This window comes from Thermobia domestica, chromosome 13 (genome assembly GCF_964235325.1).
Source record: "Thermobia domestica chromosome 13, izTheDome1.hap1.1, whole genome shotgun sequence".
Taxonomy (NCBI): domain Eukaryota; kingdom Metazoa; phylum Arthropoda; class Insecta; order Zygentoma; family Lepismatidae; genus Thermobia; species Thermobia domestica.
The window spans coordinates 50,239,885-50,265,833 of NC_137466.1; the positions used below are offsets into that span (position 1 = coordinate 50,239,885).

The 25,949-nt window shown below is 32.0% G+C and overlaps 1 protein-coding gene across 3 annotated transcripts in view; it reads right to left on the bottom strand.

The window, feature by feature from the left end:
• Window positions 1–2,659: 2,659 nt before the first annotated feature.
• LOC145668135 (glutamate-gated chloride channel-like) overlaps window positions 2,660–25,949 on the bottom strand; it is a 94,833-nt gene continuing 71,543 nt past the window's right edge. Inside the window, exons 8-11 of one of the 3 annotated variants that reach the window (XM_081735704.1) lie at window positions 24,378–24,460; window positions 22,228–22,362; window positions 11,284–11,714; window positions 2,660–3,170 (exon numbers count right to left, since the gene is read on the bottom strand). In XM_081735704.1, coding sequence (XP_081591830.1) covers window positions 3,051–3,170; window positions 11,284–11,714; window positions 22,228–22,362; window positions 24,378–24,460 — 769 coding nt within the window. In that variant the 3' untranslated portion in view covers window positions 2,660–3,050. Of the gene's footprint in view, window positions 3,171–5,161; window positions 7,004–8,992; window positions 9,813–11,283; window positions 11,715–22,227; window positions 22,363–24,377; window positions 24,461–25,949 lie in introns of those variants that run through there. The other 2 variants (XM_081735702.1, XM_081735703.1) reach the window with 2 other exon arrangements.

Sequence of the window (25,949 nt, forward strand, 5' to 3'; positions counted from 1 at the left end):
TTATTAAAATACGCTTGTGAGCAATCTCTTCTTTCCACAGCCCTTTTGAAACAAGACGGAGTATGCACTAATTCATGCAATGAAACTTATAGCAGAAAAACTACAAGAAGTGACGAAAATTTTAATGTACAAAATACACAAAACCAATGCAGTTTGTGCCATGATGGGATAGCAGAAGTAAACGGGCAGATTATATTTCTCCAAGTTTGAATATCTTTTGTATATTTGTAGGAAAATTTTAGATCATATAAATATAAGAATTGAATCCTGCAGCCGAAAAAGAATTCATTTCATACGGAAATGGACAACATTAAAGCTCTTAAGGTTACTATAGATAAGAAATTAAGAGGTACGTGGTCTGAATCAGTAGTGTTATTTTGCAAGGGATCAAGACTTTTCACTTAGTATGTATCATATCCAAATATCCAAGTTCCAGAACCCTGTGATACTTCCACAACAATTTTTATAGAGGTAGTTGGAGAGTACTTTAAATTATATGTCCGTAGCCAAACTTCCTCTATAAAAAACGTTGCGTGAGTACCTTAGGATTCTGAAACATGTATTTTTGGATAGTGCACATATTTAGTTCCTGAACAAAGTCTTGACCCAACTACGGTAGGTCCCATAGTTTTTGAGCTATGGACCTTTAAAGTTCATTTTTTCATGTTTTCAGTCGCCTATAACTCCGAAAGGAAGCATTTGTGCACTCAAGTTGGTCTATAGTTTTTGTCTTATCTTGGTGTGAGGAATCACCTTTCAAATATTACCGGTGTTGTTTTGAAACACCCTGTAAGCCTTGACGATAGGATACGGTCAATACTTAATCATTTGGAAAAACATGGTAATCTGAGAAAATATTACAGAAGCTTGAGCTTTGTGTATAAATTTCAGTAGCTTAGCATTTTATTTTGGATTTATATTTTTCTTAATGGACGACGTGTAGTTTATACAGAATGCAGAGGACAAGGTTCTAACAGCAGTCGCCTAGACATTACTTCATTTCATGTCCCTGGGTGAATATATATATATATATATATATATACATTTGAGTTTTAGTCCCACAGAAATGCCGACTAGGCTAAAGGAGACGGTGATGATGAGAAATGAATGAAATTGTGAAAAGAAGAAAGTGTGAGGAAACGGGAGAATCCCGAGTAAGTCCACGCACACGATGTTCTGCTTCTTGTGTGTTATTTCTACAGAAAGGCTGCTGCGGACTTTTCCTATTTTTGCAACTTCCCGGAACTATTATATGTACAGTCACGAATATTAATAAATGGAGGCTGAAGCCATTATTTCTTATGGCTCCAAGCTCCATTTATTAATGTTCATGACTGTACAATTCTTAACTATAGGGGTCACGGTGGCTCAGTGGTGGAATCCAATAGTCCGCTGCAGTAGTAAAAAGAAAAAAATAAGAGCCAAGGTTTTGTTTGCGTGGGGTGCAAAGAGCCATGATATCCACTACAAGAGCATATGATTCCTGTGTATAAGGGATTGATTCAGAAAGTTGTTGCAAAAGCACCTTTTCAATTCATAAACCAGTTCCGCCTTTTGCAACTTTTGTACGAGTTCATCTTCAGTAAGAGAGAAAAATTTGAAGTTCATACTTTAGCAGATGCCTAAAGTATCCATATAATCTGACGATATCAATGTACCTAAATGCAACGGCACTTTGACTTTCCATATCTGAATTACATACTTCATGCATTAATTTTTGGTTTCTAACATCTTCATTTCCAAGGAATCCATGAAATGTTCCATTTTATGAACGAAACGTCGTTGAATAAAAGTGTGACGAGCAACACTTTTCTTCTATGCAATTCAGAAGATAAGAATTATTGTTTTCAAGAAAATTATTTGTAACAATATTTTTCAATGAAAGATTGCTGATATTTGAATGTACCACAAAAGTATTTCTTCTTTCCACAATGAAATCATGCATACGTTTAACGCATTTTTCATCTCTTCCTGTTATCAATGGAGAGAACTCACGGTGAGAACACAGTCATCTTCATCTGCAGATTGACAGATATCACGCGAAAACTGGAAAGTTCGTGTATTCTCGTGTTTGAAAATGCCATACTGAACAACTGTCCGTTTCTCTAACTGAAATCTATGATTCCACTTTGGCTTTTTGCAGGCTTGTTATACAGTTATTCCAAAACTTGATCCATTAGAACAGAGCTAAACTTTGATCAGTAGTTTTAACAACTAAACCTCCTGATACGAATTCTTCATATAAATCTGGAAATGAACTTCCCAAGCTAATACAATGCAGTAAGAACAAGGAGACCCATTTGGCGTAAGGTAAGGTATCTTAAATGAAAATTTTGAAGATATGTTTAAAGTTGAGGTAACAAACAGTTTCCAGTTTTCACAGGTAAAACAAATAGTTTTCAACATCATATGGATAAACACAATGGTTTTCAACAATGAAAAATCCTGTAAACATTACGAAGATTGAATGTAATCCTTTGTTAACTCCAAATAGAGAATCTTATGATTTGGAATGTACGTACACATTCATAATTGAAATCCATATCCGTGTGAATTTATCAAAGAAATTACTTGATTTTCAGTCAAATTGAATCACATTTTTGCTTATTATACTAAAATAGTAACACGTAAAGACATGAAATTTCTTCTATTCTATTGCTGAAATCATGAAAATAACTTTTATTCTGGGATATTTTTACATATAATCAACGGCTTATTGTAAAACTTTAAAAAAAAAGTTTAAAAAGTATGAAAATTCCTATGTAGTTTCCCACACTGTTATTCAAAAGTTTTTCTTTAATGGAACACACTTTATATAGTGTGATGGGTAGGTTATTTATAACTTCTATATGCGCAATAATCTCTGAGATTTTTGCATACGATTCTGAGAATCGAGGTTCAATCTCCAACTTTTGTGTATTTAGGAATTGAAAATACTTAACGTACACTTTGGCAGGAAAAACGTGTATCTGTCCCATTTCTTTCGCCCATATTCCAGTGAAATTCCGGATGCCTCAGTGATGGACTATTGCTTCTTCTGTCTTTGCAAATCAGCCTTGGCACAGCGGAGACCTCACACCACCTATGGCCTTAGGAAAGTATATGAAGAGGAATGGTTGCGACTGGACGTCTACACTGGGTTTCAGTCTCCTCCAACATAAACTTCGATGCTGGCGATAGCAAAAATACAGAGCCACTAAATAGATCATCATTGGTGATGTCATCATAGAATTTCCTGAGATAAATGCTTCTTGAAATTATCACTATAGATCGGAAACATACAATTACGTATATAAGAAAAAACAACAATATACACACAGTTTTACATATTTATAATAACACACACGAAAAGAGGTGCTCTATAAGCGGTTTCGCTACATTCTTCATCAGAGAGGAAGTAGGGAATAATAATAATAATAAAAAAGAACAAAAGAGTGTTGTGAAGTGTCCCGGTGGATAGCGTGATCTTAGAAGATGGTGAGCATACTCGAAACAAGGAAAAGGAATTTTGACTTTCAAATGTTCGTATATCTAATGTTTAATATTTATTGTTCCTATTCATGTTACGGACGATCGACACTTATTTAATGGCTTTATTTCAAGCATGTATATTGATTTGCAAATTTGCAATACAATAAATAGATATTTGAAATGAACTCTACGAGAATGTTCTATAAATATATCTAGGTAATACCTAGGTATATTTATAGAACATTCTCGAAGAGCTAATACACTATATATATACGCACTTCGAATTCTTTTGAGCAATTCAGTAGATATTTTGAATTCAGTGTCACGGTAGTCAATTGTTTTCTGATGATTATTTTGCAAAATCAAACAAAGCAAGTATTTACACATTATATTGTGTTCAAAGTTTCTGCAAATCGACATTAATTTTAAGTAAGGTACCAGAAAATTGAATTAAAGCAAAACTTTGCTATTTTAAATCTGCTATTATTATTTTCAACGGACTTCAATAATGATAATTTTTGTATTGACGAAGCTGTTGTACACGAAACACATTAAATGAATAAAGAACCACTTGATCAATTCATTCATCAGTCACTTAATGTTAGAACCAATCTGCATTTCACATATTCCAAAATAGGTCATCACTAGAGCAACCCACATTATGCTTTATTTTTCGTTTAATTATGCTTTACTTTTTTCCAAATTATGCTTTATTATTAATTTCAAGCATTGTTTTCTCATGTATAATGTATAATATTTACTATACATTAAAAATTCTAAATATCTTGATCTATTTATTAATATTTTATGCAACCAGTTCCTTTCATATTTAATGGTTTAATGGTTCCTTTCATATTTAATGGTTCATATTTAATTTAAAACTTTCTACTTAATGCACTGTAAAGAGGTGCTTTACTCGAGTCAGTTTTTTTATCACTTGTGTGCGCCTTAGAGGTACATACATACAGAAAGGGACAGTAAAAGATGCCACCAAAAGTACTAAAAGTGCTCAAGTACAAGGAGGTACACTACATAACACTATAGTGTGAAGTTCTTGTGTACTATTCATTGTTGGTGGAAGTTTTCTTCTTCTTCTTCTTTTCTCCACATCAAAGGATTACACCAAAAAATTTACAGAAATAAAAATAAACTTTTCTTTGTTGCATTGTTATGTTCTCAATGATTTTGCATTGTAAATATTAGTTTTAAAAAATATTAATACAGTATTTTCAACTTGTACTTAAAGATATTTTTCTTTTAAGAATTGTGCTATATATTTTAAATTATGCTTTATATTTTATTTTCTAAAATTATGCTTTATTATGCTTTTCCAATTAGTTTCTTCTGGAACCCTTAGACAAATACAACCATGTTCAAGGTACCAACCATACGCGTAAATTGCTGTTATGCTTTTTATGCTTTTGGATTTCTCTAGTCATCATTAACAATCGTGATTCTATATTATATTCACAGTAAAAATACTGTAGATAAAAAAAAATAATAGAGGAAACGAGGTATATCGATATGTTAGATGACAATACTACTACTACTACTACTACTACTACTACTACTACTACTACTACTACTACTACTACTACTACTACTACTACTACTACTACTACTAATAATAATAATAATAATAATAATAATAATAATAATAATAATAATAATAATTGATAGTATCAAAATATAGATTAATAAGTTATTTATTTCTCAAACTATTTCTCACATTCTAGAAAAAATCAAAGTACTAATACATTTCTGTGCTGTATTTACAAAAAAGCTATTGGTAAAAACTGAAGTTTGCGATTTGATATTTTTGTTTGTCTTAAAAAGTGTGATATGACCAGCTACTGCAATCTTTACTCAATTCCCTATTTAGAAGAGTAAATCACGTTATAAAGCCTTTTCCCCTTCACTTGGTTTTTGAAGAAAATCAATATTCCAAAGATAGTATATACAGTATATATATCGTACACAGTCCATGAAACTGATTCGATCTTGACCAAACTCGACATGGTGGTTGATCTTGACTAGTTTAGTATGCATGTGAAATATTATGATGTGATATCTGTTGTTACTGAGTTATAGGCCATCAAATTTATGTGAAATTAAAAAAAAAAAAAATGTAATTGATATTTGTGTTAAAATTACAAATAATTATATAAACTATACTTGCTTCAGATGTTAAAATTTAAATTAGCTAGGTTTTTGTTTTCTTTTACGTATAATGTAGAGAAATTCATCAGGCATCATCTGGTGCAGTTTGGTGCTCACAGTGTTGCTAGCAGTTAGGAAATTTTCGAAAACCTAGGCTTATAAGCTGACCTTATAAATTGCTATTTGACTGTCAACCTATACATTGTACACAAAGCATATTGATTTGTTTTGATACTTTAGGACGTGTCATGTCTATAACTACGGAAGTTCTTGTGGCATTGGATTTTGGAAACGTTTTTAGGCAAAGAAAGAATCTTCATCATTTTTGTTTTTACATAACGCCATATTTACTCTTCCCACATGTGTTCTTACTTAATGTGGCATATTTCACTCTCTCAAAAAGATATGCCAAGAAATCACACTTTCTTCGTGTGTAATCTGCATTTACATAGATTACACGTTTCATTCCCTAGTTATAACACAAAAATTCACGGGACAAGTTTTTTTTTTTTTTTTTTTTTTTACTGTACTCTGTACATAGAAACAAACTGTTGAATGTTAATTTGAGCCATAAGAAAGTAAATGATAATATGATTGATATGTCACTCTGTAAATGAAGTGTACTTATATTAAATATTTGCTAAAAATCAGTAGGAAAACTCACTCGCTGAAGCATTTTTTTAGTACAAAGATGATAGTTCTGTTAGAATAAAAATATATAATATATATCACTGTGAATGATAAGCAAATTATTAAGAAAATGCATTTATGCAGGTATATGTATGACAGATAACATAAAATATATAAGAAATGCATTTATGCAGGTATATATATATGACATAAGTTAAATAACATAAAATATATGAGAAATGCATTTATGCTGGTATATATATGACATAAATAATATAAAATAGCCTATATGAAAAATGCATTTATGCAGGTATATATATGACGTAAATAATACAAAATATATGAGGAATGTATTTACAGGTATATGTATGATACAAAATAACATAAAATATATGAGAAATGCATTTATACAGGTATTGCATCTATTACTCAATTAATATAAAATATTCAGTAACAATATGATCCAGTAAAAAATAAAAGTAAAGCTTATATTAACATTTTTTAAAAAAATTTAATCCTGCATTTGATCCAATTAGTAACGAAGATATACTTTCCAGTAAACAATGTTGAAAATTACAAAAAGAAGTGGAAATATTATTCTTGCAGTGATATCAATACTCCTCGAACGTCTCTCACATCCCCAGATTTTGAAGCAACTTTTAAGCTTGGATTGCATGCCTATTTCATATTGATTTGCCGCATCAGTTTTCTTTGCATCGCCAGGATGTAAAACAAGTGGTTGCTGGAAGATAAATATCATTTAGCTTTCTTGACGGTAGGAATAATTATCTAAATACTTTTTCCTTCTAAATGACTATTTAAAAACCATCCATTTCCTATTCTTTGCAAATTAAAATGTAGAGGTTGAGTTTTCTTTTAAATTGACAGAAGAAAAGCATACTTGATTTTGGTATGCTTTAATAATTGAAGACTTCAAACTACTTGAAATCTAGAATTATTTTTTTCTCTTCGTCAGATCAGAAACTGTTTCCTGTTTTATCTGATATTTATCTATCTCGCACAGCCTAAAGAGCACATCTTACCGGTATTATCCACACAGCATTAATTCAGAGACTTTGCATCTGCAAAGTAAAACGTTTTAACTTTATGAACATTTATGTGATGTAGGCCTACGTGGTTTATCCAGAAAGAAATTGAATTTTCTAAATATAGTGGTACTTACCGTTTGTGGAAGTATTGATGTTTATTTCCTTCAAGATAGTTCTTCCACTGATAGAACGCAAGTTTTGGAATAGTCTAAAGGCATCGTAGCGAATTTTTTATTATCTTTTCTATGGATTGGAAATGGCAACCTTTCAAAGTGGATTTTAACTTGGCGAATAGAAAGAAGTCTGCAGATGTGGAATGAGTAACGTGGCTGAGTACTATAGTCGTACTGTTCATTGCCAAAACCTAACTAAATGAGAAGTGTCGAAGGTCTAGGAACATTGTCATGGTTCAACATCCATTTTCTATTTTACAAGCTTTCGGTGTCTTCCTCATTGCATCCCTTAAATACTTCGTCACTTCTAAATAATTCATTGTTGACGTTTGACCACATAATGAACAAAACCACAAAAATTAAAAACAAGAAGTATTACTTTAACGTTGGAGCGACTTTGACGTGACTTATTGGATCTTGACAAGGATTTACCTATCCATTGGAATGATTCTGCCTTTATTTCAACGTCACAGCCATAGACCCAAGTCTCGTGACCTATTATGATGTTTTGCAAAAAAGCTATCGTCTTCGTTTCCAAATTTAAAAGATCTTTCATAGATTTTTACACGCGCTTCTCTTTGTTCATTTGTTAGCAACAGTGGAACCAATTTACAGCAACACGATGCATGTTTGTTCAGTTTTCCAGCTAAGACCACATGACAGAACGATTAATTCCTCAGCTATTAGGCGGATGGTCAAGCGATGATTCTTTCTGTACAGCGTTGTACACTTTCTGAACGCGATTGTCATCACGCTTTGTTGATAAGGACTTGCAATACTGGATTCAGCTCATACGTTCTTCCCCGTACACTTTCTTCAACATTTCACAAAGTTTCTGTAAATGCCTTGCTTAATTTGATACACACACGCTCCTGTTTTAAAATCGCCACCATTATGGAACACAACTTCACTTTAATGCTTACAGTGTCACAGCGACACAAGGCAGAATGATGCAATTACCTGCCCGAAAAATGCTTGGAAAGAATTCCACTATGCTGTGCTGGCAAACAGAAAATCAGAGAATAGTTTCGTTGATCGGATTTTTTGAAAATTTGGTTTCTTTTTGGATAGTTATTGTAAGTCAATAATATTTTGGATCTCATATACGATTGATGCCTCATACAGATTCGGTGTGGTAGAAAAAGGTTAAACCTCAAATAAAATGAGTAAAAATATTTAGGTCATCTTAATTACTATTTATATTTTATATTTCGTTTTAATGCAAATTTTATAGGAAATTGTACTATTTCTGTACAATTTATAGACCTATTTGAAATAGATAAATATATTTAATGTACTAAGATATAGAGCAAATATGGCTTGCAATAGTCTTTTATTCTTTAGAATATTTATTTTTAGCATAAATATGGGCATATTATTGCTTATACGAGTATGCCCCTTAAATTAGGCATTATTCATAGGTATTAATTTTATGTATAACGAAGTCTTCTTTTCTTTTTAACAAAGAATGAGACATTAAAATAACTAAGAAAGGTCAATCAGCAAGATTAGACACTTTGAAATGTTTATTTATTTAATTTTAGGTAAAATACATTCCATATAAATCAATGGGTTAAAAGATCAAGATTTGTATTTGTATTCTATATTATGCAAATATGATCAAGTATGAAAGTAAACAAGAGAAGCTCATTTTAGAATAGTCTTACCTTAACGCTGTGTTTGATCCTATTAGTACACACACAATGTACTTTCCAGTAAACGGTGTTAATAATTGAAACAAGAATTTTAGGAATGATCCCAAAAAATATATCAAAAGATTTCACAAGGAACCACAAAATTTTTGAATGGCCCCTAAATCAAGTTTTCGTATTTTTTATGAAATAAACACATCATACTGAGTTAAGTGATAGTTTGCGTTTGGTTACACTATATGTAGTTCTCCAGACATAAAGCGTGCAAGAAAATTTTTGCCTGAAATATATTGGATCCTTTGATCCAAAAAAGTGCGACAATGGTTAATATGCCTAGTGATTTTTCTGGCGTACACAACGGTACGACGTACTGGCACCTTACGAGAAACTAAGAGAATACCAAATAGTAAATATATAGTTTTATTAAAAATCAGAGTTTTTATTGTTTTCCTTTTCCTTTTTATTTCTAGAGAAAGAGTTGCGAATCTTGGTTCCTTCTTGAAGTTAGTTAATTGTATTCAGGGACTAGAAATATTTGGTTCCTTCTATCTCTCACTCGCTGACACGTCCTCGTGCCTCCCTTTTTTCATTCCTTTTTGGCACAATAATATAAACCATAAAGGCTCTGAACCAACCAGATGCCTTTTGAAAACAAGCAATAGCAGCTTACTTTCGTCCTTTTACAGAAAGAGAAAAAAGCAAGAAATAAATTACTAAGAAATATTGATTATCATTACGTTTTTTGTATTGTAAATTTAAGATGTAGGAATCAGATAATTTTAAAGCATCTTTATATATATGTACGTAAGAGTTTTTAGTTACAAGACCGCAGTGATATGCTACCGGACATTATTATTATTATTATTATTATTATTATTATTATTATTATTATTATTATTATTATTATTATTATTATTACCCTAAAATGTATGCAACTATTTAACCATAATGAACCTAAGGTCCGGCTTAACAGCATCTTTCCTTTTAGGAAAAAAAAACACTGAATATGCTTAGAACGTATCGGACATGTTCCGAATTTACACCATCTCTTTTCTGGAAAATAAACAATTTGTTAGTTCTAATAAATTTCCGTCTGGAATTCTATGTTACTGTAGTTGAAGCGTTGTTAAAAGTGTTGAGTATCTGTACCATCTTAATTTCACTAGCCCATTGCTTTAGCATGGGAAATCATTTTTGTGTTTAGTTGCAAATGAACAGGAACTTTAATGATATGATTTTGGTGATTTCTTAATTAAATCTAATTGAATGTCCCTTACTTCATGAAAATCAAATTCTCTTATAAACAATTTTAATTTTTAATAACCAAATATAATCTAACTTATATTAAATGCATAGGCTATATAAATTAAGAGGGAAAAGATGAAGAAGAAATCAATAAAATCTCATCATTAAAATTCTAGTTCACTTCAAAGAAAATAGAAAAATAATTCCTCATAGAAATCTATAGAGTAGAGGACATTTAACTAGGCTCGAGAAGAAATCAGTAAAATCATATCATTAAAGTACTAATTCATTTCAAAGAAAATAGAAAAATAATTCCCGATAGAAATCTATAGAGTAGGAGACATTTAACTAGGCTTGAAAAGAAATCAGTAAAATCATATCATTAAAGTACTAATTCATTTCAAAGAAAATAGAAAAATAATTCCTCATAGAAATCTATAGAGTAGAGAACATTTAACTAGGCTCGAGAAGAAATCAGTAAAATCATATCATTAAAGTACTAATTCATTTCAAAGAAAATAGAAAAATAATTCCCCATAGAAATCTATAGAGTAGGAGACATTTTACTAGGCTTGAAAAGAAATCAGTAAAATCATATCAATTAAGTTCTAGTTCATTTCAAAGAAAATAGAAAAATAGTTCATCATAGAAATCTATAGAGTAGGAGACATTTAACTAGGCTTGAGAAGATATCAGTAAAATCGCATCATTTCATTTCAAAATAATGAAACTAATAATAATACCCCATATGAATCAATGGGCCTAAAAAACGAGTATAGTAGATCTACTTGACACCGTTAATAGAAATAATTTTTAGTTTGCATTATAATGTTAAAGCATCAGGAGTTAGGGTTATTTTTTATCCAGAAGTAATATATTTTATTAAAAAAATGTGTGGCTTACCATAGCAAATGTGGTCGCTCCATCTTCTAGATGATCAGCAGTTGGTTCAAGACCGATAGAATGTTCTGACTCCAACTGTCGACGTTGTTTGTTCATATTTTTCTGATGTATATCAGATCGAGATGCATAATTTAAAAGTACAACTTCAAGCAATGCACTGAACACAAACGTTACACACACACCAGTCCAGACATCAATAGCCTTTGTGTAAGTAGTAGGAGGTGAGTTAACATTAATCCACATTGTTAGAATGCCCATACTAAGGAGGGTAATGGCACAAAGGAACACTCGTGCAGAAATGGCATTTCGATCGAGCCAGAACGACAGCCATGAAACGATGACCAACGTACAACAAGGAAGATAATTCTGGATCAAGTAGTTGTTGAAACTTCGAGTGAAGTGGAAATCGACTCGCAAGCAACTATATTCCCCTGGAAGTAAAAGTACAAAAAGTATTTTATTAATATCTCTCAAGCTGAAATATGTACAAGGTGAAATATACTCAGTTTGAACTGTTTTCGGAAATCTCGTCTGGTTTATACATGAAATGGCGTATAATACATTTATTGCGTCATTGAAAATGCCAAACCTCTTTATAGTAGGCATAACTGGACTTGAAGTTTTGAGTAATTTCATTTGTTTGAACTGTGAAACGTTGTGTTACCATTGATGCAACCGAACCACAAAACACAGGATAGTTCGATTACGTGCCAAGGAGTTGCTAACTAACGAACGAAAACCACGCTAAATTACAAAGCTTGTCTCCATAACATACAGAAAGACGAATTTACTTTATAATGTTAAGCTTTAAAATTATACTTGTTTATTGGAGCTACTTTTTTAAACTTCCTTTTTGGGTGAAAATGTATTATATGAAACTTATAAGTGGAATTAAATACAATCATATTGTTCTACAAAGGTAATAATGAAAAAGAAGCTTTTAAAGAACTGAGAATGCTTTCGTTTAGCATTTTTATTTATTATATACATACATTATTTCTTATATTTTGTTTTATAAGCGGAAGGATAAAGCAAGTCTAAATACGACTACGAAAGAATACACGATAAGTCTATTCTGGATATGACTATCATATTCATTCTACACTAGCAGCGTTCACCCCGCTTCGCTGCGGTCACCCCGGAACGCAATAAACTTTGTTACTTAGATAATTTTTACTTTTTCGCTTTCAAGTGATATGATAAAAACCATAGAAGATTGCAGTAAATGTTAACATTATATCGCCTGTCATTTATGTTAACCCGCCCCGCTTCGCTGCGGTCACCCCGGAACGCAATAAACTTTGTTACTTAGATAATTTTTACTTTTTCGCTTTCAAGTGATATGATAAAAACCATAGTAGATTGCAGTAAATGTTAACATTATATCGCCTGTCATTTATGTTAACCCGCCGAGTGACACGGTCATGCGGGTTGCATATAAATACGTTTATTTTTACCTATGATGAACTAACAAAGGATTTGTACGTTATGGACACTTGAATGGTCAATTATCTCAAGACACTGGTAATTAAAAATTAAAGTGATATGATAAAAACCATCTAGGGTCCAAATCCTAATAACCCCCCAAAAATGAAAGAAATTGGTTCAGCCGTATTAGCGTGATGAGGGAACAAAGGATTTGTGCGTTCTCTTTTATATATATAGATACATTTTATACATCTTATGGATATGGCTGTAAAATTATCATGTTTCGTATCGACCACCCGGAATTACGCTGTGGATCACCGGGGATACATAGAATAATTAAAAAAACAAGATAATCGTATACATTGAAAGTAAATTTGAAATTGTGTAACATAGTGCGATGTCACTGCCTATCCTTCAAAAAAATGAGAAAAATTTTAAAAATAACAGTTACGATTTATAATGATAATAGTTAGTTACATACGTAATTATACTTTTTTATTTTTGCAGCAATCTAGTTCTCTCCTTCAAATTTATCATACTCATTGGCATGATAAGTTGAATCATGTCTTTTGATGTTTCAAACTTCTTTGAACAAACGCTTAAAGTTTTTCGACATATTCAACATCTAATGCTATCTCTGTCTTTTACGAAAAAATACAAATCCTCTCCAGAGGGTTGAATAAACTGAGGATTAGCGTCTTACGTTTCACTTAAGGAGTCTATTTCACTCAAGCCACTCAATCGTGTCTCAAATATCGAAATGGAAACACTGACATTACTTTGCTGGTTTGCTCATAGCAATCTCTGGCTTTATCACACATAGTATTTTCTACAACTGTTAGTTTCGTTCCACTACAATACTCAAATAACATATGTAGAGAAACACTGTGTCGAGGTAAATAGAGACGTTTTGAAAATTTTTTGTTCTATATTTTATTTCATGCACACTACATAATGTATGATAATTACAATCTTGTTTCTTTTTACTGATAACTACATACAAGGGTGATTCGAAAGTTCGCAGAATGACCCACAAATAAAAGCACTAGTTACAATTCGAGAGTACTTTATTACTGTGAGCCATCTTCCGTTATGACAACTTTACATTATTGTCTGGGTCAGTAAACATCAGCTAAAGTTATAATTAATTGTCATGATATTGCAGTACAAGCGGTTATTATATATTCGTGAAGAAGGGCATGAAGATGGAAATACATATTATGAATAATATACTCTAGAAGTCTCAAGTCCGTCACTTTCAACTATTACCGAGTGGACACCTAAGTTTAAACGAGATTCTGACAACCTGGAAGATAACCAGTGAAGTGGACAAGCAAAATCTCTTAAATTGTCCACTTTTCGACATGTCTCTAAAAACCTGACGCCTGACCCACGAGATCTGCTGGTTATTGAAGTGCAATGTTGGATGACGTGAAAAATAGAACATGCTGAGCAACGAAAACATTTTATTTTGTGTCAACCTACGTTGAAGATTTATTTAAGAACGCAAGGCGACATAAGCTCTGTTTGATTGCCATCCAAAGCAGATTTCGAAACGCTGTTTGGACTCGGGAAGTGAAGAGATGCCAGCAAAGAGTCGATATATCTGCCATGAGAAGTTCAATTACTATGCAGTTACTATACGGCCAAAATAATAGTTACAAAACCACTGGATTATAATTGAGAAGTATACAGTACTTAGTATAAATTGAACAAACATGACAGAATCAAGCTGTAATACAATATTATTATAAACGAAATAGGTAAGCACACTCATAATTATATCTGTGTGCAAGATTAACAGTATGAGTTACATTAATTACATTACCAAAATTCTCCTTTTACAGATTTAGGTGTTAGCAGAGCTTCAGAGTTTATCTTCGGATGCTTACTCGCTTCAGATGTTCAATATTTCTCAGATAAGTTTATTACATTTTACTTAGAATAAATAATAGCAATCTTGTAACTATATGTTAGACGTTTAAAACAACAGTAGGAGTAGTGAGATAAAGTAGTTAGTATTTAGGTTGGTTAGTATTTAGTTTGGAATATTATAATAGGTAGGTTGGTTAGTATTTAGTTTAGAATATTATAATAGGTAGGTTGTAGTGTGTATTGAGCTATGCCTAATCGCTAGTCTACCAGGAAATATTTCCTTTTGCAATAAGTAGTGAGATGATACGTTAATATGTGCATTATTTATATTTTCTTCATATTTCCTCAAACACTATTCTTAGTATTTCTTAGCTCTCTTTCTACTCAAATCAGTGTAAACTATTATTATATCAAATTATTAATTAATGCGATTTAAATCGATTCAATTCGTAGAATATTCATTAATTTAAATCACTCATTTCACAATTTCTTAAGTTGTGAACTTTAAAATATTAACAAGAATTTGTTATTTACTTTCTGACGTAACTTTATTATTATAAAATTATGTTACTTTATTGGCGTATCCCTGAAATTCATATTGTAAAACAAACTTTCAACATAGAACCTAACAGAATGATCCTTTGTTCTTATACTGCTACGATATATCTGACTAATACCTGGGAGTTCCATTTTGTTATATATTATGGACACCTGATATAATTATTCAATGCAGTATTACGTAATATATACAAGAAATTATAAATTATAGAATATATGGTGAGCTAAGCCATTACGGTGAACAGTGGCGTCGGAAGTATTTTTCAGCTGGGGGAGCAAACTGCTGTCTTGAAAATAAACACGGGAATGTAACATAGGTATAATATATGTTTGTAATGTAACAATAATTTGATTTGATTGGTTAATAATAATAATAATAATAATAATATAATGCAGCTGTAAACAGTTTCGTGAGAGTGAAATTTCCATCTATTAGAGGCATCTTAGTTTACATCTTTAGATTAATTAATCCCGTGTTAGTTTTGTGCTGGATTTTGGTCTGGTGCAGAAATTTTCGTACCAGACTTCGTACCAGAAATTGAAAAATGGAATTTTGACTAAAGACTTCATAAAATTTATATAGAAAATTCAATTACACTAATTATCCAGAGTTATTTGTATTTTTTTGCTACACTTACTTCAGTATATCCAGTTTGTTATTACATTCACCTCTCTTCCTAATCTCATTATATTCACTTCAATTCACACTAATAAAGTACAATACAATTAATAAGAAATATTCCAGGTTTATATTGAATTTTAAGTGTAATTTTGTAATTTAAATAATTGGTCATAATACGCATAATATTTTCACTTACGTAATTCTACATTTATTTCTTTTTAAAATTGACCAATAGTATCTTTTATTTCGCTTGTTTTTGGTATGAATTCTCTTGCAATGGTGTTTAAGTCTGGTCGCTACACATGTGCAACAACAGCAGATGAGCCAATCTTTCCTGCGTCATGGACGTCCTCAAATATGTCTTTAGGCGACGCAAATAGCTGAATGATCTTTCGCAAATGCTCAAGAAGCTAGCATAGTGAGAACGAAAGTCCCTAGACGAACAACTTGGTCGAGAAGGCTACGAACAGTTGGGGTTTCAGCACTAATAGATTTTAATATTCTGATGATCGTCAGCGACTCAGTCGTCATCAAAGTAGGTGGAAGCAGTCTGAGCTGAGCTCATAATCTATCCAGGTTAAAATCTGACGAGTGAACTCTCAATTCCTGCTTCAAATATTCTCTTGAGAGAGGCCCACCAGCACACATAGCTCCTTCAGAAAGTATCTTCTAGAGTTTTATGAGTTGTTTGAGGCCTGGCTGATCGAAACGACGCTGCACTTCATTCAACAAATAGTCAATGACTTCGAAGTACATTTTTGGAAGATCTGATACAGGTTCTAGGCTAGCTTCTATAGAAGGATTATCAGTTTCCTCCAACCTAATTGGTGTTCTCTTTGATCTTGATGAAGTGGGCAATTTTAAGTGTAGTCTGTCTGCATTTTCCTTTCCTTCCTTATAGATGTTTTCAAAAGCACTGTCTGTTCGTAGGTTTCTCAGAGTGTCCTCTTGATAGAATCGCTACTGCTCTTTTAGCTCCAGAAGCAGAAACTTCAGAATTTTGAAGCACTATCGCCAGTTGTCCGCAAGGTACAAAAGCACGTATACTGACTACCAGAAAAAATATCATTCCGAATTTGTTCATTCTTTTCAAATACCCTTTTAGAATTACTTTTTGATCATCATTTGGACCACTTTTATTACTGATGATTCTTTTCCAAGGTGATTTGAACTCGTTTCTAGTAGATTGAAATCTGATTAGAGATTGTTGCCTAACACACCAGCGAGTAGGACAAACAAACAGCAAATGTTTAGGATTTTTTTCGTTGATAGTTTTACAGGGTTCAAGAACAATGTCGGCTGCATGATTATTGCAATGAATGTATACAGCTTTCGGATGTTGAGTCGAAGTTATCTTCTGCACACTATTCACTCGTCCTGACATGATAGCTGCACCATCATGACACTGTTCGCGTATATTTTCTGCATTCAAGTTAGGTTTCGTTAGAATATCTTTGATCGTGAATTCTGTTTCCCATTTTGTGCCATGTGAGGTGATCATTTCCATTGGGTTTGATGAATCAGAGTCAATACAGCGCACACAGAGACAACTGTTCTTTTTTTTTAAAATATCAATCGTGGAGTCGGCTATGATTGCATAAAATGGAGACTTTAACTTCTGCTACCAATTCTCTCTATATTGCATATCCCATAATCTTTAAAATTTCATTCTTTCAATCAGCACTAAGCCAGTTATCCTGTCCATTAATCCATTGGCTGAGAACAGGCACATCCATTTTTCTTTCATCCAGGAGTGACATCAAATTACCTATACTATGCAAATGTCCACTGATTGCTTGACCACTGCGAGCTAAATATCTAACACTACTAGTCATTATAAGCAGTGACTGTCTTCCTTATTCTTGTTTACAAACTTGGTCTGAAAGGAGAGCTGAAACAGGTGTTCTGTTCCTGCACTCATATCTTAACCGTTTCACTACCACTGGGATATATGTGTTCCACGATACATTCTCAGAGGACCCCTGGTAATTTACCACTTTTTTTTTTTTTTCTTTTTGCTATGAATCGATGTTTCACTGGTAAAGAGAAACCTGCTAATGGTTCACAGAATTCTTATTAACATTATCAAATAGACAGTAGTGGAAGTGAACGTAAACAATGAAAGTGATAATGGAACAGATGAAAGTGAGGAACAATGTGCTAGTGATAAAGCAGTGGTTGCATGTACTGTAATTTGGAAAAGGATGCCGAAATGTAAAATATTTGTAATCATATATACGACCCAATTGTTTTTCTGGCAATATATGTTTCATAATTGAAAATACAAGATGATCATTCATGTCAATACAACTGGGACATATAGGTCCCACGTAAAAATATCAGAGGGATACATAATGTCCCTTCCCACGTCGAAAAACGAAATGGTGGAAAATGTTTTTATATATATTTATACGTTTGAAAACAACTTAAAATAGCCATATATTAATGTTTCTCACTCCGAAAAAATGGTAGTGAAAGGATTAAACGAACGGAACGACAATAGAGTTCGCACTTTTCATATGCTCTGAATTATTAATCCTACCTTACACATTTTTCCTCCTCACTATAAAACGTACTGCACTCTGCATATTGTTTTTTAAGAACATTAATTTAATTTTATGGAAAACGTATTTAGACCCTAAATGTCCTGTTACTCATTTAAACTGTTATATTTTTTCTATCTGTTTAAAATCTCTCCCGACGACTCGTTTCATATTGCAGACTTACGATTACTTAAACAACAATTTTAAAATAATTTAGTGTTTTGAGAATGTACACCAATGGAAATGAAGAGAATTTTCAATTCTTTTTCCTAACTCTTTCTGTCCAACATGGGGGCAGAAAAAGTGCCTGGTCCCTTGTTTCAAAGAGAAAGATGAATCTGAAATAGAGATTTTTTCCCCCATTACTATAAAAAGCAAAATTTAGTTCATATAATCAGTGTTGTGTGATGTTTCTACAGTCTGGAAATGAGGGGGCAAAACGAGTATCTTGCCCCCTTTGAAAATTTCAGGAGGGACAACTGCCCCCCTTGCCCCCCCCGGTTCCGGCGCCCCTGCGGTGAATATCGAAAGATATATCGGGATGGGAACCCATATTGGGTTATACAGCCTTTAGAAATCCCACTTAGTTGAAATAGCCAATAAATATGTAGGAAAAAATAGTTTTGCCTTATTCATGAAATAAAATTAGTAGATTGCAAGTTCATTTCTTTAAATTTTTACCATAAAAAAAATATGTATCTGATTTTTTTTCTAGTGGCAGAAAATTTTTTGAAGCAGATATTTTGTACATTATCGCTAGTAACTTCAAGCATGTATCAGCGTGCAGTTTAAGGATATGTCGGCAGCAATTATTAATTTGCTTAACATAAACGAATGGATCAATCATTAAATGAACAAAATGTAACTATAATAAATACATAATGATAAGAAGAAGTAAATAAAATTTCAGCCAACTTGTAATGTCATCACGATGAGACATTACACTCTTACTATACTAGATTACGCAATTTCTAGCCATTTAAGATAAACGATATTTATATTTTGATGGAATAATTGTGCATGAACAAACTATCTGCAAGACATTTATTGCTACTGCTGATCCTTAACCAAACGAGAATCTATGCAAATTTCTACAATTTAGCCTGTTGAAAGAAAAATAACTGATTGTATAAACACAGTATATTATTACACTCCACAAACAAAGCATCAAAACAATGGAAACATTCTGATTGTCCATTTTGGAAGAAAGCCATGTCTGAACTCTGCTAGAAAAAATCAAGGCATGAGTTTTTTTTTTTTTTTTTTGTCATACAAATATTCTTTTCATTTACAATCTTTTACCTGGTACCACCATCAATACTGAATGATACGCAAAGTTTTTGGACCAACTACAAATAATAATAATAATAATAATAATAATAATAATAATAATAATAATAATAATAATAATAATAATAATAATAATAATAATAATAATAATAAGAAGAAGAAGAAGAAGAAGAAGAAGAAGAAGAAGAAGACGTATTTATGACATGAAACTCATCTTGCATTACGATACTGCTCGCGCCCACGAATGACATAGCAATGAATAAAATTATCCGTTCAGCATGGTTTGTTGCTACATCCACTCCAACAGAGTTTCACCTCTTTCCGAAGCTGAAAAAATATTTTGGTCAACTTTGAATTTTTTTCAGATGAAAAGGCTAAAGCAACATTGAAGAAGTATTTTGAAGATCTGTAGAGATTTGGTTTTCCTGAAGGAATATTGTTGGACCGAATATAATGTCAAGAAAGAGTACGTAGAAGAATAAACTGAATTTTCAGAATGTAAATAAAAATTTCGTAGATAATTCCTTTATGTGGAAGATAGTGAATAGTGGATGTGGAAGATCAGTCCTTTGCACCCAGTTTCCATAAAGCAAATTGAGGAATATTGTAGAGATATATCTCAGGCCCGGGTTCTTCCTGATGTTTCCTCTATTTAATTTTATATCTTCATGGGCATAATAATCTGTAGTATATTTTTCTTCACCTACTTTACTTTCCTCCAAATGAAAGGAGGAGGAAAACCTGATGATTCTTGTTTTATTTGGAGGAGAGAATCCATAGGCTCAGGAAAAGACTTACTGAATCGAAAATCCCAGACACAACGATTTCTTTGAATTTGAACATCTTATATCCATTTTTAAATGCTCTATTATGTTCTGAAATACAGACATTTATTTTCTTCACCAGTTCACCAGTAGAACGGTATGCATTTATCACTAACGAATTGGGGATGTATTCTGATAGATGGTCATTTCAAACCTACTCCGAATGAAAATGATCTCACATCTAAACATATTTTGAACATTATTTCTTGTGACAGTGTTGATTGGGAAAAATTGTGGTACCGAAGAAATGCCGTAAACTACTAGACGATGTGAGATTATTGTGCTGGTCATGGTTGTGAAAATTGTTCACATATTCTAGTTGCGGATGATGACACGGAGGAGCTTGAGTATACATCTTGTTTTCACATCATAAATATTTTGTTTTTACAAAATATGATATGGATCATCTAGTCCAGCCAACTTAATAGAATTATTAAATAGAGAAAAAATTCCAGTATTGAGAAGTTAAGTTTCCGAAAGATGGTGGCATACATCTGATTCTTAAGGAGATTTCCTAACCTATTTTTTTCACATAGTTGTGGTAGAAATATAGTAGAAATTATTCTGAATATTGTAGTTGTTACTAGCAATACAATTATTGTTTACTACCATTTACAGCGTCATAAGAGACTGTGACACATTTATTTTTCGAAGAAGTTGCGGCTAACTCCACTTAAAATTGTATAGCTCCGTTAGTTTTAGAGACATAACAATGGTGTTGGGCTCGTTGCAAAGCTCTTGAAACGCCAAATAAAGATTACTTCAGAACATTTTTCCGTATATTAATTCGTTTGAAAGTCATGTGCAGTTAAATCTTAAAATAAAAATTGAGAATATACATTCGTTTCACTTTAAGCGCAATATTTGAAAATGGCGATAGTTATGACAAGCGGTTGTTATAAATAACAATGTCTAATGTATTCTCTTTCAAATGAAGCAAGATTGAACTTTTTATCGTAAAATGTTGAGCAAATTCGACGTATTAAAATTTTTGAAGGGAAGAATTCTGTCGGCGGTCATCTTTATGACGTCATATCTCGGTCTCCCCAGGCGGGATTGTTTTGAGATTTTAAATATGTTGTTTAAGACAACATTATGAACATTTTCACGAATTTTTAGCTTGTTATTATAAAATTTCGGACTGGACTATATCCTTTGCTTTCATGACCAATGGAGTTTCTATCTGTAGTTTCGTAGCATGGCCTAGGCATTGATGAGTGACTCACTCTTACTCTTTTACTCTTTTATATAACCGTACTAGCAAATGTCATCACGTATTAGTGTGAGCAAAATTTTGTGTTCTTCCGTCTTCAACTTTAATATACAATTCGTCTCAACTCTGTAAGTCTTGCACGAAATTCGAATGCTTCGTATGGACATCTTAGTTAACGTCCTCCCCCCATTTCTTTACATTCTAGGTCAAACATCTAAACACGCTGAAGCACGTGTTTAATTAGTTTAAATAAAAAGTTTAAATATCCAAAATTTCACGCGTCTAATCTTAAGGAATTCCGAAATATGAACATCTTGTTAGTATAATAATTTCAACTTCCATTTCCATCTTTTCTACGCCAATTTTCCACGAATTCTTTCTTATTGAAACTATACGTCGCAAACCCTATGTAATGTCCAAACTTCAAGTTTTTAGTTTAACCAGTTTGGCCCAAGAGTTGATCAATCAGTTAGGATTTCTTCTTTTATATATGAAGATGAAGATAGTTTTTAGTTTCTACAAGTATAACAGCGATTGTGGAAAACAATATATTGTATCATACTAGAGTATAAAGACATTTGTGATGGATACCTGTGTTAGTCTTGGTGTTGCAGTAATCAACTTGAAATTCATCAAGACTAAAGTGGGGTAAGTGTAGGTTTTTTACAACCTGCACAGGATCTCCGGACTTCCATAGAAATACTATGTCATCAGTCGTAGAACCATCTGTGAAAAGAAAGAAAGAAGAGAAAACTTTACTATATAAAGTTCAATACTTGTATGGAAATGTAAATCTAGCACAGGTAAATAATGCTCAATTAATTTGAACGTAAGTAACACATATTAAGCCATGGCTATCTGTATTCGGTTTAATACTCTGAAGGTTGTATATTTACAAACCTTCTTTATCTGTGGCCTTCGGTTTGTTACCAATAATGTTGTATCTTGCTTATTTCGTACATTGCTTTATTAAAATTCGGTTGATAGCTTGGTGTAAGGTACTTATTTAGACATTAGCCCACGATAAGTAAATTTTTCTTTCTACTTAATTGTTTTGTTCGACATTTGCTGCATAACATAAAAAACAATGTCTTTCACTTTAGATTTTCTCATTAAGGACAGTAGTAACTATAAGAAGAACTATCTTAACAAATTTATGAGCTAACTTAACAGTTCTATACAAGAAATTAGCAGTAAGTTAAACATCAATAACTCGCTCCTCACTTTAATATAGTCAAAAACTTTACAACGTAAGATACTTATAACTATACAGTACATGTAGCAGAAACTCGCCAATACATATTCGACAATGTACATAGCAGAAAAGAAAAAAATGGCTAAAATTTAGCATTTTAAGGAAATTAGAAAAATGATACGATATTATTAAAAAAGTTACAGTAAAGAAAACACTCTTCTGATGTATTCTCTAACTTTTGGCCGAACTGCAAACTTGAAACAACCAGAATATAATAATAATTAGATATTAAGATATTGTCAGTGCCTACACAATTATTCTTCATTACTATCCGTTTTCATCAAAATAGCCTTTCACCGAAATATAAAAAAAATTCAGAAAATTTCAATCGAAAATTATGTGTTATCATGGATATGATATGCTACAAAAATGCAGCTCGAAACAACAACAAATACTCGTTTGTAGTTGCCCACAAGAAGATAATGTCAAGACTTCTTCCTTGTAAATAAGTCCCCATATCATTTAATCAGAACTATTCCGTACATTAATTATGATTTTCTAAATGGTTTCCCATAATAAATTACATGTGCAATTACTTTTCTTCTCTTACTAGTTGGTTACTTAATTGGTTAAATTGGACTTTAGTATCCCATTCAGCACCAAAGCTACATGAAACTTGGACCTAAGTTCAACGTGGGATCTGAACCACTCGAGCTCTCAACTGGGAATCGAATCCAGGTCTCTGTTAATAGTAACATACATAAGGAAAAGAATTATTATATTTTTCTAATGAATGGTCATAAAATAAGTAAAATGAGAGAAATAAACCACAAGGAAAAAATCTTATCCTATGCGAGTCCAATATGTATAGTAGATTTGATAGAAGAAACCAAAATTTCAGATCTTACAGTCAAAGCACACTATAGGTACTGAACCATAGTGGGGGGCGCGGTGGGTCAGTGGTAGAGCGTTCACCTCTGGTGTTTGGGATCCCGGGTTCAAACCCTGTTCCCGCCATGTGAACTTTGTGGTGGACAAACATCGTGCTCGTGGGTTTTCTCGAGGTTCTCCCGTTTCCTCCCATTTTCTTCATTCCACCATTTCACTCATCTCTCATTATCACCGTCTCCTTTGGCATAAGCGTGTGACGTAAAACTTAAAGATTTCATTTCATTTTTTTGCACCATAGTGTACAACTCATTAAAATTGTTCTTAATGTGAAATTAACGCTAAAATGAACAGTTTAGCGGTGGTTTTTCACGGAAAGTTTATACTTTAGCAGTAAACCATCATACATTGTAATATAGTGTTGAGATATGTTGGTGAAACATTGAATAGTGCTACTGAGAAGCAATAGACTTGTTGAGACCCTATTTCAGTTACACTTTCTTGTGTCATAAACTTAAAAATAACATCACAAGCCATTTCTTTTATACTTTGGAAGACACATAAGTAATGAAGATTTTTCATTGCTATTTTTTTAAAAAGTGATTTCTTTCTTTCTGACTTAAGGAAATTTTATATAAAATACAATAACAATACTTACAGCTAGCCATTTTTATAGAACATGTTGGCGAATCGTGAGGGTATAACTTCAAGTTCATTGGACACGATAACGTCAAAGATACTCTGTAAAAGCAACAAAACAACATGTGAAAAAAAATTCTAATGATGTTAATATATTGTTCACAGAAATCGTACAAATTATCTAAAGCTGTTAGCTTATATTACTAGAATATAGTTATGTTTTTAAAATTTAATGTTACGCTTCAGTGAAGTAGAAAGTTCTTTGGAAGAATAGTTTTTTTTAAGTCTTGTTTCCTTCCATTTCTCATGAGTTATTATTCACTTGATACTCTTCTATGGAAAAAGAAAGAATAAAAACGACGTCTTCAGACGTACAACCTTGCTGTACAATTCAAAGTCCTGAACACTTTGATACACATGTTATTCAGAGAAATCATACACATTTTCTGCACTTTATCAAATATCTACAAGTACCTCATGCTATATAGACGCGAAAGTAAATTCCTTAACGTAATAAGTAATGTAAGGAATGATTAATAATTATAACTGTAAATAGTAAAAGGAGTACTGTTCTCAATGAAATTAGGAAATCCATAATACTAGCCTTCTCTGCTGTTCTAGTGACTAGCGTGTGTATCTTTGGTTCACGTCGTCCGTGTTTGATTTCCAGTGGGAAATCAATAATAATAATAATAATAATAATAATAATAATAATAATAATAATAATAATAATAATAATAATAATAATAATAATAATAATAATAATAATAATAATTCAGTTGTCATTATTATTATTATTATTATTATTATTATTATTATTATTATTATTATTATTATTATTATTATTATTATTATTATTATTATTATTATTATTATTATTTCTTCACAATCATTCAGTTTCCTTAATGATCTGTCTGTTTTAGCTCAAAAGGCATAACCATAGATCCGTTAAACTGAAAATTTTAGCTCATTTAAAAAAATAAAATATTAAGACCCATTTCCATTTGAACTTTGTATAGTGATAATTAATCCTATTCAAATCTTCTTTTTCACATAATGAACAAACTCCATGGCTCTGGATAAGTAGCTTAACAAATAAAACACAGTTCTGACCAGAGCAGAATGAAATATATTAAAAACTATACTTACAAGTGTTACAGTTTCAAGGACGTTAGGTCCTTGAAACTGTAACACTTGTAAGTATAGTTTTTAATATATTTCATTCTGCTCTGGTCAGAACTGTGTTTTATTTGTTTTTCACATAAATATTATATTTGGTAAATATTCATGCGGTAATTCAACCTTAGAGCATATTTTACATTCGCTCGAGGTTGAAATTTGAATGCTAAATTGACGTAGTACTTAGTTCAAGATTGGGTGTCAGATATACTTACTTAATAAGATAGGTAGGTATAGTATTCCAGCGATTAGTACAATTTAGAGAAACAAACCATGATATATTGAACAATTTTATCTGTTTACTTAAGATTTGGAAGGAAGAAACTTATTGAATATATGGCATAATAGAAGATAGTTCGTGCTGAAGTTTTATCTATATCTTCACAAAACTTTGCGGTACCATCATGTATTA